The 15,067-nt window shown below is 33.9% G+C and overlaps 1 protein-coding gene across 1 annotated transcript in view; it reads right to left on the bottom strand.

Moving 5' to 3' along the window:
• LOC115214248 overlaps positions 1 to 15,067 on the bottom strand; it is a 255,736-nt gene that overhangs the window by 28,767 nt on the left and 211,902 nt on the right. Inside the window, exons 91-94 of the mRNA XM_036504830.1 lie at positions 10,664 to 10,837; positions 10,241 to 10,411; positions 9,726 to 9,893; positions 1,948 to 2,121 (exon numbers count right to left, since the gene is read on the bottom strand). Coding sequence (XP_036360723.1) covers positions 1,948 to 2,121; positions 9,726 to 9,893; positions 10,241 to 10,411; positions 10,664 to 10,837 — 687 coding nt within the window. The remainder of the gene's footprint in view (positions 1 to 1,947; positions 2,122 to 9,725; positions 9,894 to 10,240; positions 10,412 to 10,663; positions 10,838 to 15,067) is intronic.

Below are 15,067 nucleotides of genomic sequence, written 5' to 3'. Positions count from 1 at the left end.
AAATGCAGATAGTAATTTTACTTTGTGTTTATTCTTAGTGCAAGTTTTGAAGAGTGCAGTTCGATTTTAATAGTTATTTTTCCAAAGCTACAATAGAAGTAACAAAGGAGCATATTCGGCATATTCTGCTTTATGAGTTCAATAAAGGCATCAACGCAACGGAACGTGTGAGGAATATTAATAAAGTATATGGGGATCGGGGAATAAGCGTAAGCCAGTGTAAACAGTGGATCCAGAAATTCAGAAATACAGCCTAGAAGACGAGCTTCGTCCTGGAAGATCTGCTGAACTCCACGAGGGCGTCCTGCAAACTCTGGTGAAACAAAATCCCATCGTAACTGCTGAGGAACTAGCAGAGAGCTTAGATTTGGTCATTTAACCAATCATTCAAGTCAGCGCTAGAAGAAAAACGTCCATCTTTGGTTTCAAGACGAAAGGTGTTCTTTCATCGGGATAAAGATCGGTTACATACAGCGAGGATGACATTCCAAAGGCCGGAGCAGTTTGAATGGGAAACGATGCCCCACCACCATATTCACCGGACAGTGCCCCATCCGACTTTCATTCTTTCCGTAGTCTTCAAAATCATTTGGACGGAAAAAATATGAATTCTGTAGACGAGGTCAGAACAGTACTGGAGGAGTATTTTTCGTACCGGACAAGTGAATTTTGGAAGAAGGAGCCTTGCAAGTCTTCCACGATGGAAGAGCATTGTAAAAAATGAAGGAGAATATATTTTAGATTGAAAAAGAACTTTGTCTAAATTTTGAAAAATAAAAGTATAAAAAACCGTATTATTTATGTGGGATGACCCAATATATATAGATATATATAATTCTATATATATATATATATTATATATATATATATATATGTATATGCAGTATGTATATATATATGGGGTATGTAGTACATATGTATGTATGTATGTATGTATGTATGTATGTTGTATGTATGTATGTATGATGTATGTATGGTATGCTGCATGTATATATATATATATATATATATATATATATATATATATATATATATATAGATATATATATATGTTGTGTGCGTGAGGGTTGTATGTATATATATATATACATGTATGTATATATATATTAACGTGTGTGGGTGTGTGAGTGTGAATTGTGCGTTTGTGCGTGTGTTATGTGGGGTGTTGTGTGGTGTGTAAGCGTTTGTGGGATTTGATAAACAGATAATGACCAGGAAAATATTGCATATAATAATTTTTATAAGTTTCTATAAGTGATTGAAATTGATCGATGTAATTTATTTTCAGTAAACGGAAACAATATAGCTAACAGAAAAAAAAATTTCTTAACAATATAACCATATATCACTGGTAAACATTCAACTATAAATGACAAAATATTTGATTTTTATTATGATATTCATGTTTCCTTTTCAAATCCAAATTATTTCTTGGTTTCTTTCATATAGCGATTCAAATAGCTGTATATTATAATGTCAACAACATGAAATGTATTTATATCAAAAGTATTTCCTATGTGTGAAATAAACGGAATAAACATATACGGACTATGATATTAATAGTTAAATAATTTTTCTGTAGAAATTCAATATATTTTCCTGTAACATTAAATTTTTATGATGTACAAAATAACAGAAATATAAAATAAGTGAAATAATCTTTTACTTTTAGTCCAGTCTCCTGAAACAGTGAAAATGAGCATATAACTGGAATATTAAATAAGATCTCGCGCTCTAAAAAAAAAAAAAAATGATTGGAATGTTATTATTTTCAAGACAAATGTAAAGCATTATCAAATTTGGCAGCATTCAAATAAATAGATCTGTTAAATAAACATACATGTTAATTATAAAGCAAAATAAGTAAAATAAAGAGAGACACACAGGAAGACAAATCCGATAAAAAATACACTTATATAAGAATAGCATAAATAATTGTTATCTCACCACCTCGACCGCCACCAAGTTTTTCAAGAGTTTCCCTGGCTTTTTGGAGATCGTAAGCAACTTCTGGATAACCAGCAGCTTCAGCATCGTGAATAGCTCTTTCCAAACTTGCTTTGTTCTTTTGGGTGGTAGCACGTTTTAACTGGTTACGCAAAGAATCGGGTGTTATTGATCCTATAGGAAAAAAAAAAGGACAGCGTGTGATTACTATCGATCATATTATTCTCTTCTGTCCCAGCCGAAACATTGAAAATACGACAAAATCATTGTCCGAATTTTTGGCTCTTTTATTTTTCACTTTCTATATTTCTTGTTGCTATAATCTCAGGGTTTTAAAAAGGTTTGAAAGATTTTTTAGCAAACAACTCATATACATCTTTAAATGATACATGTATTGAAAAATATATTGTATAGCATTTTCTCAAGCATGCATCAGTCATCCATTAATGTAAAAATACTGATATCGGCTATGTTGTTTTTACTGGTTGATGCCTCATTCAAAAGCATTTTTCGTTTAATTTTAAAGTTGAAACTATTTCGTGTAGTGTGAATATAAGCGAAGATGTTTAAATGTCTCAGTTCAGAAATGAAATTGCAAGCTACAAAAACGAAACATATCTCTGGAGATGTTATTTTATTACTCAAATTTAGCATTTATATGGTTGTAGGTTGTAAGTATGAAATGTGTATAGTATTAAAAAGGTGGTTAAAATGAAAAAGAGTGTGAGGGAAATTTGGTTGCAGTAAAAAAAACAAAAAAACATAGTTAACAAGGATGAGGATGATAGCGGAGAGACATACTGAGTGAGGATGAGCGGGAGACACTGTATCCGACAGCGTGGAAGGGTACATTGAACAAATTACAATATATGTATTTATATCACGGTATAGCACAATTAACACGCAAAGGAAACGTAAGCCACTACTATTTTGCTTTTACATTGTTTTTATAACACTGGGAAGACTAAAAACACCGTCTGGTATTGTCCATAGGGACAAGTAGTTACTCCATTAAACACAATATATTTTAGCTCTTATTTTATTAATGCCTCTCATGAGTCATTTGATGTCATTGGAATCTTTCCGTGCGTAATTGAGATATTTGAAGTTGAAGGAAAGTAAAATAAATTTAAAGAAAATTGCTTTGCAGACTGAATTCAGTGGAAGATCATCTGTAATTATACATTTTATATCAATTCATTACGGTTTCAAATTAATATATTTTGCAACAGCATTAACTAAGCATTGTTGCTAAAGTGGCAGATAAATTAACCGTTGAAGTAATTATAACATCTTCCTTTTACATCTCTTTTATATTTTGAGTTCAACTCCTGCCGATGTCAACTTAGTTAAGGTTCAATGAATTGGAAGATAGAAGTAAAAATTGTAGTTCTGTAGTATTAGAGATATAATAAAAATAGCTGAAAAAATAAACGTACAACAGTGAGATCATATATTTAAACGTTGACATCAGGGCGATGAATAAGCAAAACTTTCAGAGCCTCGGTCAAAATGATTTGACTTTCTGCTCCAAATTCCGTCGTTTATCTTCCTGGTTTCAATAAAATAAAGAACAAGTCAGGAGCTGAAGTTGATTAAAGTAACTAAGCCCTTCTCTCAAATTGTTGGCCGATTGCCTAGGTTAGACTCATTATTAAATGCCAACATCTCGTGATATGTACACTGGAATTCAGAAAATATTTGAACCGATTTTTTCCCTTCACATTCATAGTGCTAAGGATATATCAAAAACGCTATTTATTAGCTTCATGTATAAAATTAGTTCTTGTGCATATGCCCAAAGATAATGTTTAGGTAAGTGCATACTAAAGCATAGCTAAAAACTATTCAGCTCTGAAACATGTTCACTGTACACCTGTTTGTTGTTTAGACACCTGTCTTCGTCTTTTTTTTTCTGTAAATTCCAACTGTATATATAGAAGTGGATGAACCAGGAAACTTTAATGTATTTAACTAGGTACTCTACTTAGATATCTTCCTCACCATTTTAAGTATTAATTTCAATATATTAATAATAGAGATTTTTCACATTTTGAACTTAACCAAAACATTCTAAACAATTCATTAAATAAAAATAAGTTTAGTAACGAGGTGAGAATGGAATGCAGATCAGTTTCAATATCAAATAAATAATAATATCTCTTCTTACTAGAAATTATACAAAGTGATATTATACATATAATATGTCAATATATTTCCGATAAAGCACATGGCTGAATTTACCAGAAAGTATGCACTTTTGGAACTCACTAAAAAAGTACAGTAAAATCGTACTTCGAATGTATTTCACTTTAATCCGAAGGTTGAAATAAGAAGTAAAGAAACTTAATAACTTACATTTGTGTGTGTGGTGTGTGTGTGTGTGTGTGTGTGTGTGTGTGTGCGTGTATGTGTGCATGTGTGCGTGTGTGTGTATGTTTGTGTGTATGTGTGTAGGATTGTAGTAAACGTTTTTAAGGTTATGGTATGAGAAAAAATGGAATAATCATTAGAACGATATCCGTTTTCAAATTTCTTCAACTCAATAAACACCAAACCTTTAAGCGAATCATTCAAATATTCAAGAAGCTTTCTTGCTCTACATATTTCCGAATCAAGTTCTGACATGCCAGCGTCAACACATTCATTGACAATATTTCGTAAATTTTCTTCATCTCCTAACCAAATTCCTGCCTTCAGTTTTTCACGAAGTGAATCGCCAGACTTTGTTCCTGCTATCCGAAATAGACTAAGTGAATCAGAAATTGCTGTTCGCGAATATTTCTGAAAGTAATCCATCACGAACTTTCAACAAAATATTGTTGAATTTTTACTGATGTAGAATTGTGCTAACGATGTTTCTCATCTCAGTGATTAATAAATAGTGCAGGATTCTGTAACAAGACAAGCTTAAAGCAGGAATCTTAACAAAGACAAATGTCTAAATATATTGAATTGTATAGAAAATATTTGCCCTATTATACCCAAGCTAAAAATACAATTTTAACATTCCGCGCTTGTTTTATAACAATAGACAATAGATTTAGCTAGCGTTTTTAGTTAAAAAAACGTTCCTGAACAAAGCAGTGTAATTATCGGCAAAACAAAAAGAACAAAATTAAAATATACTACCGCATAGCAAACCAAATATAATGGGACGATGAGTGGATTCCTCATATTTTGAGATAAAGAAACCACACCAGTTAGTTGTTTTTTTTGTGATATATTAAAAATAGAACGAAGGAATAATGGAAAACTGTTTCAGAAGTACAGCAGAATGCTCATCATTTGGTAATACAACAGCAGCTAGTAACGTGTCGTATATAACTATCTATCATGGTTTTTACATTCCTAGTGGAGCAAACAAAGAAATATTTACATGTCTTCATTGCGGAGTAATTTTCTCTGTCAGGATGTGATTAACCCAATCAAAACTTTATTAATTGATGTTATCAATTTATTAATTGATGTTATCGAAAATGCAATATTTCTAATTTCATATATATATATCTTGTATAAAAGATCGTGGGTAAGACCAAAACAATAAGAAGTAAATGAAAGGTAAATCACAAGAAAACAAATATGTGAATTAATGTATTTGTTTTCTTACATTTACCCACGATCATTTATACAATAATTCTACACATGCTTCATAGTAATTATTCCATTATGATATATATATAATCATATATTATATATATATATATATATATACCACACACCCACACACACACACACCACCACACCACATCAACATATATATATATGTCTATATTGCATTATATATATATATAACATACGAATACATAGTGTGTGTGTGTCTTTGTATTTGTTTTTGTGTTTGTGTTGTCTCCCGACACCGCTTGACAACCGGCGTTGGTGTGTTTACGTCTCCGTAACTTAGCAGTTCAGCAAAAGAGACTGATAACGTAAGTACCGGGCTTAAAAAAGTACTGGGGTCGATTCATTCGACTAAAATCCCTAAAGCCGTGCGTTAGCATGGCTGCAGTCTAATGACTGAAACATGTAGAAGATAAAAGTACACACACAACACACACACACAAACACAAATATATCCATCTTTCGCTGTCCACTATTCCTGAGAGGGTAGAGGGGGTAGAGTCCTCCGGCACGTCCTCTATAAGGTCCTCTCCGAAGCCACCATCATTAGACTTTCCAGATGGATTTCCGAGAGTAACCAACTGAGACTATGGACATTATCCAACCCTTTCGGTTTTGTCCTACCCCTAGGGCTTCTGCCAGTTGTCTCGGATTGAAAAATTCATCATGTGATTCTTTGCAGTGACATTCTAATCACATATTCGTAGTACTGGAACTGCAGAAAGGAGCGACTCGGCCTGGAGAGGCCCCCCTGAACTTTGAACTATGTACATTACTCCGGTGATGCTTCGGTGGAATTATATATCGGCCGCCTGTATTCGTGATCGTACTCTTTCGGTTATTGCTCAACATTTATATGTGTACGTGTGTGTGTGTGTGTGTGTGTGTGTGTGTGTTGTGTGTGTGTGTGTGTGTGTGTGTGTGTGTGTGTGTGGTGTATGTGCGTGTGTGCATAGATAGATAAATAGATAGATAGATATAAATATATATAAATATTTCTTTACTACCCACAAGGGGCTAAACACAGAGGGGACAAACAAGGACAGACAAAGGGATTAATTCGATTACATCGACCCCAGTGCGTAACTGGTACTTAATTTATCGACCCCGAAAGGATGAAAGGCAAAGTCAACCTCGGCAGAATTTGAACCCAGAACGTAACGACAGACGAAATACGGCTACGCATTTCGCCCGGCGTGCTAACGGCTCTGCCGGCTCGCCGCCTTATATAAATATATATAAAGCGGATGAAAAGACGCTACTGCAGGCCTGGTTTGGAATTATCTCTCAGACTGATCAAATTTTTAAATTCCAATTTCTAATCAGAGTAATATAGTCCAGTAGAACAAGAGTTGGTTACAAAAGGTAGAGTTCAAGCGAATAATAAAGAGAACTGGTAGAAAAACAATTCCAGATGATAGGGATCATCTATAATAGATACTACATATACACATAACAGGATGAATATATATAATCTTTACAGTTGTTTCAAAGATTCGGTGATTGGGCGATGTTATAATGCATATTAAGTAAACTAGTATACATAATGAAGGACTGCTACGTAGAGCAAAAAAGTTTTTAAAATATTAATTCATATGATAATTGATTTGCGAGGGAATCACCAAACATATTATTCAGAAGAAGTAATTTGTAAATGTAGTAGTAGTCGGCAACATATTCATGATAAACGTTCATGATTAACAAATGCATCGATAAAAAAGACGAAAGAAGTAGGACAGTTACTAGTGAAGAAGTGGGTATAAGGAAAGGAGAAACAACGTGAAGAGAAAAAAGGTTAACGAAAAGTGTGAAGTTGGGTAAGTGGTAAAGAAAAAGAAAACATCGAGCGAAAGGAAAGAATGAAACACAAATACGAAGCTCAGTCAGTCAGTTTGGAAACTTAAACTTATAACGGAAAGGTGGCAAAGGAAGAAGTCATCAAAGAAAATCTATAAAAAGAGGGAATACCATACGACATTATCCCTCTGCGGTATGGCGACTTGGTTTAGTATAAGTGTCTTGTGCGTGTAAATAAGAATGAAACCGCTGGCAAAATATGAATAAAAATAATATAAATAATATGAAGCCGGATAAAAAACAAAAACAAAAGAAATATTATATGCCTGAAGTTCCATTCGAATTAAGGTATGTCTATAGTTAGCTAAGTCAGTTAAAGCAGTCGTTCGATGGTAAAAAGAAAATGTTTTGTAAAATGTATACCGACAGAATGTGATTACATCAAACTGTTTATTAAGGACAGCATTCTTCTAGCGTAATATATGAATGGATTCTCTACTGCACAAATTACATGCTGTGCAGCGTCCCTATTGAGGTCAATGTTGTTTTTGTTGTTAATATTATTGCCATTACTATCACTTGCTCTAACACCCCAAACCTACCCACCACCACCACCACCATCATTATCATTATCGTTGTAGCTGGGTGAAGGTGTTTTTCAGATCTTTGCATCTTATTTGGCATGAAAAGGAAATATGGATGATGGTGCTGCTTCAGAAAGGCACCAGCCCTTCAGATACAGATGGATCTTCCAGAACCCAGAGGGAAAATGGGTCGCTCGACGTGAAAAGTATTGAAAGTGAAATGTCTATTGAACTAGGTGTAAGGCGCTTTTCAGTGACACCTTCTGCTAAAAATTTGGAAGAAATATGGATGATGGTGCTGCTTCAGAAAGGCACCAGCCTTCAGATACAGATGGATCTTCCAGAACCCAGATGGGAAAATGGTGGTCCTCGACGTGAAAAGTAGTGAAGGAAATGTCTATTGAACTAGGTGTAAGCGGCTTTTCAGTGACACTCTGCTCAAAAATTTGGAGTAGATGTCGAATTGTAAACGGAAGTGTCCTTCACCACCGATATTGACGGCCTATTGCGACTCTCGATAAGAATACAGAGTCCTGCGAAAGGCTGATAACAGCTGGCACAATGCAGGAAATGATGGCTGGCTGATGATGATCAGAGTGACTGGACACCTGTCGGGATATTTCAGTACTATGTGTTCGGTTCTTCAATGCTCCCCGCTCTCTCCATTTCTGTACATGGCAACCATAGGGCACACTGACAGATTTCGAGAGGCATCTCTTGAAACTAGGATGTGAAAGATCCGTGTTTGCATACGACGTCACCAACACAGCCTCGAGTTCAGTTATTCAAACAGCAACACATTCTAGAGTACTTTTTTCCAAAGATTCTTTGCCATCATTTTTTATAATCTCTTTTAATTTCCCTCGGAATCATCAGAATATAAACTTCTTGATATGATAAAAGAGCTTATGTCATTCGTTTACATAAAATGGAACTCCCTTTAACACTCAGAAATGAATTAGAAATGCAAGGGTTTCAAATGAATATAATGATTTCAAATCCCCAAGTACATTTTTTAAAAATATTTTGATATTTACTATCAATTTATTAATGCATGTCTGGATATGAAGTTTCCTTTATTAAGATACTTTTCATATTGCTAATCATTTATCAGTTAAATTTTTAGACAACTAGGAACAGTAATCACAACACGGTCCTATCAATAATAAAGTTAAAATTTATTCATATCACTCTCAAATACTATTAGAGATTAGTGTAACCCCTAAAATAGCAATTAAAAGTAGGTTTGCAACATAGATTAATCAAGAAATGCGCCGCTGTTGCAGAATCATAATTCATTGAATTATATAATTATGTATTTCATATCATAAATCATATTATAAAACCGAAACATGGACAAAGATACTGTGATAGCAAGTACGCCATGTTTCTCATGATAGATCAAAAGTTTCTCATGTGAGATCAAAATGTCTCATGATGTGAGCACAAGAAGAAAGAAGAGACTTGCAGACATCTTTCATTTTTTGCTCAAAGTCAAGTAAATTTTGCTGATTACTGATATCGGGCTTCATACCAGGCCATATTCGATGTTATATTTCGGAAACATCAGCATCTTAAAAGAGGATGAAGATCATTGAGCTACAATAATGTTATTGGCACAAACACAATATGAAATTTGGAACCCACTAAAACCAACGGGGAATAGATTTCTCGTGCAATATACTGAAATGCATCTCGTTTGTAATCGCTTGTAAAAGTATTATACATTTACATGCTTACTACTATACATCTACGTGATTGAAACAAAAATCTAACCTCCACGACCATCACTTAAGCTCTCTAGAATATCTCTTGCATTTCGCAAATCAGAACTCAATTCTGGATGACCGGCATCTTCACATTGACTAATAGCTTTCTCCAAAGCAGCCATGTTTCCAGCTTCAACTGCTTTCTGTAATTCTCTACGCAATGCATCTGGAGAAGCTACATATAAGAACGAAATAGATTTGGATTTCATTAGGCCATTAGCATAACAATAAATTCACCTTTCATTTTTAGAATCAAAGCAAAATTTAATAACAAAATTAATAAGCAATAAAAGTATATATTTAAAACTACTAGAACTACAGTAATATTCAACAATTGTACGAATTTTGAAAACTTTACGTACATATAATATACGTATACCACCTTTATACAACTTTTTTTAAAATATCAAAGAAATTATGATGTAGCTCACGTTATTCAATGATTTTTATCACGAAGGAGAAAATGTCTCGTAAAAATGATGGCATTACTGAGAAAAAATTGCTCAATATCAACTTTCGAACCTTCATATTTTCGTCGTTCATCCAGTTTGCTTCTGGCATGTTCTATATCAGAGTCCAATTCCGGCATTCCAGCAGCAATGCATTTATCAAGAATTTCCTCAATATCGTCTATGGTGCCTTCCATAACTGCTTTTTGCAGTTCCTCACGAAGGGCGAAAGGGGATAATATTCCTAAAACATTATCCAAGTACATCTTATTGTTTACATTCCAACAATACAGAAATTGAGAAATAGGAAAATTCCTAAAATATGTCATATAATAATAATATAATTTTGAAAGACAAAATCTTAGAAATGGCTTTAAAAATTCTTTTTATGGCTTTAATCTGTAGTTAAAAACTGTACTCTGTTTAAACATTACAAGAACTAACTACTTGATGAAAGAAATTTATTTAGACATGGAATGTTTAACTCCAGGCTAACCTCCGCGACCACCTCCGAGACTTTCGAGGGCATCTCTTGCTTTACGGAGGTCAGATGCCAATTCAGGGTATCCAGCATCCTCACATTCTTGTATGGATTTTTTCAAATTTTCAGGATCTTTCTTTCTCATGTCTCTTAATAATTGGTTGCGGAGAAAAATTGGAGACTTTTTGTCTGTTAGAAGAGTGGTTGAGAAAATATCATTATGAACTTACACTGGAGGCAAACATTAAATAATTTTTTCAGAAATTATTCATAGATGATGATGAAGATGATGATGATGATGATGAGGATAATGATGATGATGATGATGATGATGATGGTGATGATGATAGTAATTCTTTCTGCTATAGGCACAAAGCCTGAAATTTTGGGGGAGGGGACTGGTCGATTTTATCGACCCCGGTGTTTCACTGGTACTTATTTCATCGACCCCGAAAGGATGAAATGCATAGTCGACCTCGACGGAATTTGAACTCAGAACGTCAAGACAGACGAAATACCGCTTAAAATCTTGCCCGGCGCGCTAGCGATTCCAAATTTTGGCACAAGGCAAGCAATTTCGGGGAGGGGTTAAGTTGGATCTTTTCTGATTAGCTGCCAATTTTCGAATACTTAGAGTTTATTGAAAATTTTAAAATTTGGTACATTACTGTAATTAGGAGAAAACAGGATTTGGAAGCTGTCATTTTGTGTGACTGCACATTTTATCAACATCCTGAAAATTGCACGTGTTGTCAATATTCCGAAAATAGCACGTGTTTATATATGAAACTGTAAACAAATGAATTATGCACGACATATAACCCCTCATAACTTATTTATTTTTTTGAATTTTCAAAAAACGTTTGCGAATTTGTATTCTAAACGTGGGAATTCATGCGTGGTTTCGCGTAAAATATATTTGTCAACACGTGTGCATAGAATATATTCCTCTTAGTCGCAAACAAAAGAGTTCCCAGAGTTCCCATGTTTGGTGTGTTACTATGGAAACAGGCATGAATGTGTCTGTGGCTTACGCTTAGCTAAAAGTACCTAAAATTTTCAAACTTTAAAAGCTAATAACATTTCAATTATTGATTTATTGCGAAAATAAAGCCACATCATTAGACCAAATATGAAATCAATTCGAGCAGGAATTGAAGAGATTAAATATTTGCAGCCAAATAGAAAAGATCTGATAAGTCGATTACATCGACCTTCGTGCTCAATTTTATCATTCTCGAAAGAATGAAAGGGAGAGTGAACCTCGGCGAAATTTGAACTCAGAAGGTAATGATGGACGAAATGCCATTAAACAATTTGCCCGGCATGCTAACGATTCTGCCAACTCGTCGCCTTGATGGTAATAATAATGATGATGATGATGATGGTGATGATGATGATGATGATGATGTAAATTATCATTACTACTACTACTACTACTACTACTACTACTACTACTAAGCTACTTTAATATTATTACAAGAAAATTTGAGACTTTACATAAGCTTAGGTTTTCATTTATTTTGCAAAGCATTTATTGAATGTAAGGCTATTTTCGTGTTTTCACTATAGTGTACATAAATATTAACAATATATATTGATGTTGTCAAACAATTTTAGTCACAGTTCTATATGTATCACACGCAGAAACACACACGTACATACACATACATTTATATAGATGCATAGATACATATTTAAGTTTAATCCATAACCGTGAGTCCGACAAAATATATTTTGTTTCGCCCGATGGCCTTGTTAAGGACCTTGTAAAGCAGTGGCTTTCTTATAAACTTGTCACCATCAAAAACACATACACACTAGTCATATAGATATGCGCGTGAGTGAGTGTGTGTGTGTGTGTGTGTGTGTGTGTGTGGTAAGAGGATAGGGTTTGTGTTACTCTAGCTTTATCACAGATAATTCTACATTTTAATATCTTTTATTCAATTTCAAATCAACTCTGATTCAATAATAATTCGGGTGGACAGCCTTATAGCTATATTTCGTATTTTTATTCCAATTGCTTTCTCATCCTTTTGAACCTTATAAATGATTTCCCCCAATAGCTCCAACCTATCCCTTAGTCAGCTTATCTATTATTATGTGTATATAATGAATCTTTAGTTTCCTAAATCTGTCAGTTATTATCCCTGGCGTGTAACCTATTGCAATAGATCTAATGAATGGGACCTAATATGACTCTTTGTCCTCACAGTCCCCTGCTTAGTTGTTTCTCTAACAACTTACTACTTCATTACTACGATATTGTTACCCCTACATATTTATTTAACCAATTCAGCTTATGTACGTTGTTGTTCCATTTACACCAAATCTGATGAAATGATTGGTTGAAAGTTTCATTTAATATCGTATGGTTTTACATTAAGTTTTTATTTATATAACCTGAAATGGTAATTGATATATCATCTCTACTAATTATCGAAACGACAGTTATTTATTAATAAATTTAGTACTCTCATCTGCATTCCTTTGTACGTCTACATTTATACTATACGATGGGTACCCTATTCTCATAACCAGTGCATTTCTCTGGTTTTACATTTGCATCGAATAACTATTTTAGATTAACTGCATACTAATCCAAAAGTTCTTACCTTTACACTGTTAGTCTAGATATCTTAAATCCCTGTCCTCTTACTCTATTGCTCCACTCTTCTATGAGTGCTGACGACGGATTACCAATGGAATAGAGAAATTTTGCGTAAGCGTACCACTCGAGAATATCCGTATGCTAAGTAGAAAATCATTTATCCAAAAACTAGCCACTTTATACGTCGGATGCGTTGGAGGGTTTATTTTAACCGCACTAATCTGAGTAATGAACCGGTTAGTTTTTATCATGGAATAAAACGAGAGTTCAAATCCTATAGGAACTCACCTTATCTAGCAGGACATGAAGATGAACTGATAAATATAATTAGATACATGAAATTCAAACTCCACACTCTACGGTTTAATGAAAAGTTACGAAAACCGAATGTCTTTATAAAACCTCATTATCTGGGATTCGTGCACACTCATATTAAACTGATAATTTGTATTAACTTAAAAGTGACTCTTACAAAAATCTAATTAGAAAGGAGCTTCACGGAGCAGAGATTATAAAGTAACTTTTGAATCAAATTTTGATAATACCAACTTTGTGAGACGTAGGACTGTCAGCCACTTTACATAGAAGATCGAACTTATCCTTATTTGCCTAAGACAACTTGCATAAACGTGAAGTACCATAGACACGATTTTGTGAAAAATCTTTCTGTTCGGCTAATTTGTCCCTTAATGTTAGACGTCGAAAAATAAGTATACAGATATTTGACAGAATTAAACATGTACTGAAAACGTGTGTTGAACTTATCGTCTAACACTTTAGAAGTAATTATTTGGTTTAAAGGCATAAATCATAAGGTTAATATTAAATTTTTTAAAATAGACATTTCTTGCCAGAACTCATCTATTACTCAAACTTTCCTCGACAAAACACTTATTTTCAGTATGAAGAACTTCCCCAGACAGGAAGTCTTGATATTAGTGGCTACGAATACAGTTATGGAATTCAAAGGTAAACATTAGAGTAGAAAGAGCTGGCTTAACAACTTTGACATAACTATAGGATCAAGTAACTCAGCACAAGTTACTGATCACATTTTTATTTTGAATTAAAAGGTAGTTCCCTGAAAATGAAATGAAGGAGATCTCTGTAAGAATGAGGATCTTCTTACTTTCCGTAAATGTAGTAACGCAGTACTAGAGAGGGATAGAGAATGCTTAGAATTTTTATCCAGAAATTAACAATATCTTTTATGTTTGGGTAAGGTAGCTAATTTTAAGGATGTAACTTTCGAATTTAACACAAGTTTTTATCGTTCGCATCACAAACACAACGAAAATCTGCAATACGTTTACAGATATTCCAATCATTTATAGCAGTAATGAAGTCCATCATTAGGGCTCTTTCATCTAGAATTTCCAAACTTTCCAAAAAAAAAAAAAGATTCTCTCCAAAAATGCGGGCTAAAACGGTTTTACCTAGGGCCAGATATGCCGAAAACATCTGATACATTGCAGTGGACAGCGTTGTAAATATAGCTAAGGATATTGGACTACATCCACAAAGGTATAGATGTAGCGATGCAACTCACTGGAAATGGTAACTATTATTCCAGCACGCGATGTTATAAAATCACTTCCAAGAATAATGTAGGAAACTGTCACCTCTTTGAATCCATCTTAGATTGCTTATCCATCTCTTAGATTGCTTATCTCTCCACTAAAAATGTGCGAATACAATAAATATTTAGTTCCCTAAATCTGTAATTCAGTCTTCTTGGCGTTAGATCTATTACAATAATTCTAACGAATGAGAACTAATATGACACATTTTCTTCATATCCCTCC

The sequence above is a fragment of the Octopus sinensis genome, linkage group LG7 (assembly GCF_006345805.1).
Source record: "Octopus sinensis linkage group LG7, ASM634580v1, whole genome shotgun sequence".
Classification (NCBI taxonomy): domain Eukaryota; kingdom Metazoa; phylum Mollusca; class Cephalopoda; order Octopoda; family Octopodidae; genus Octopus; species Octopus sinensis.
The sequence above is the reverse complement of the archived record's forward strand: the minus strand, read 5'-3'. Positions and strand labels throughout refer to the sequence as shown.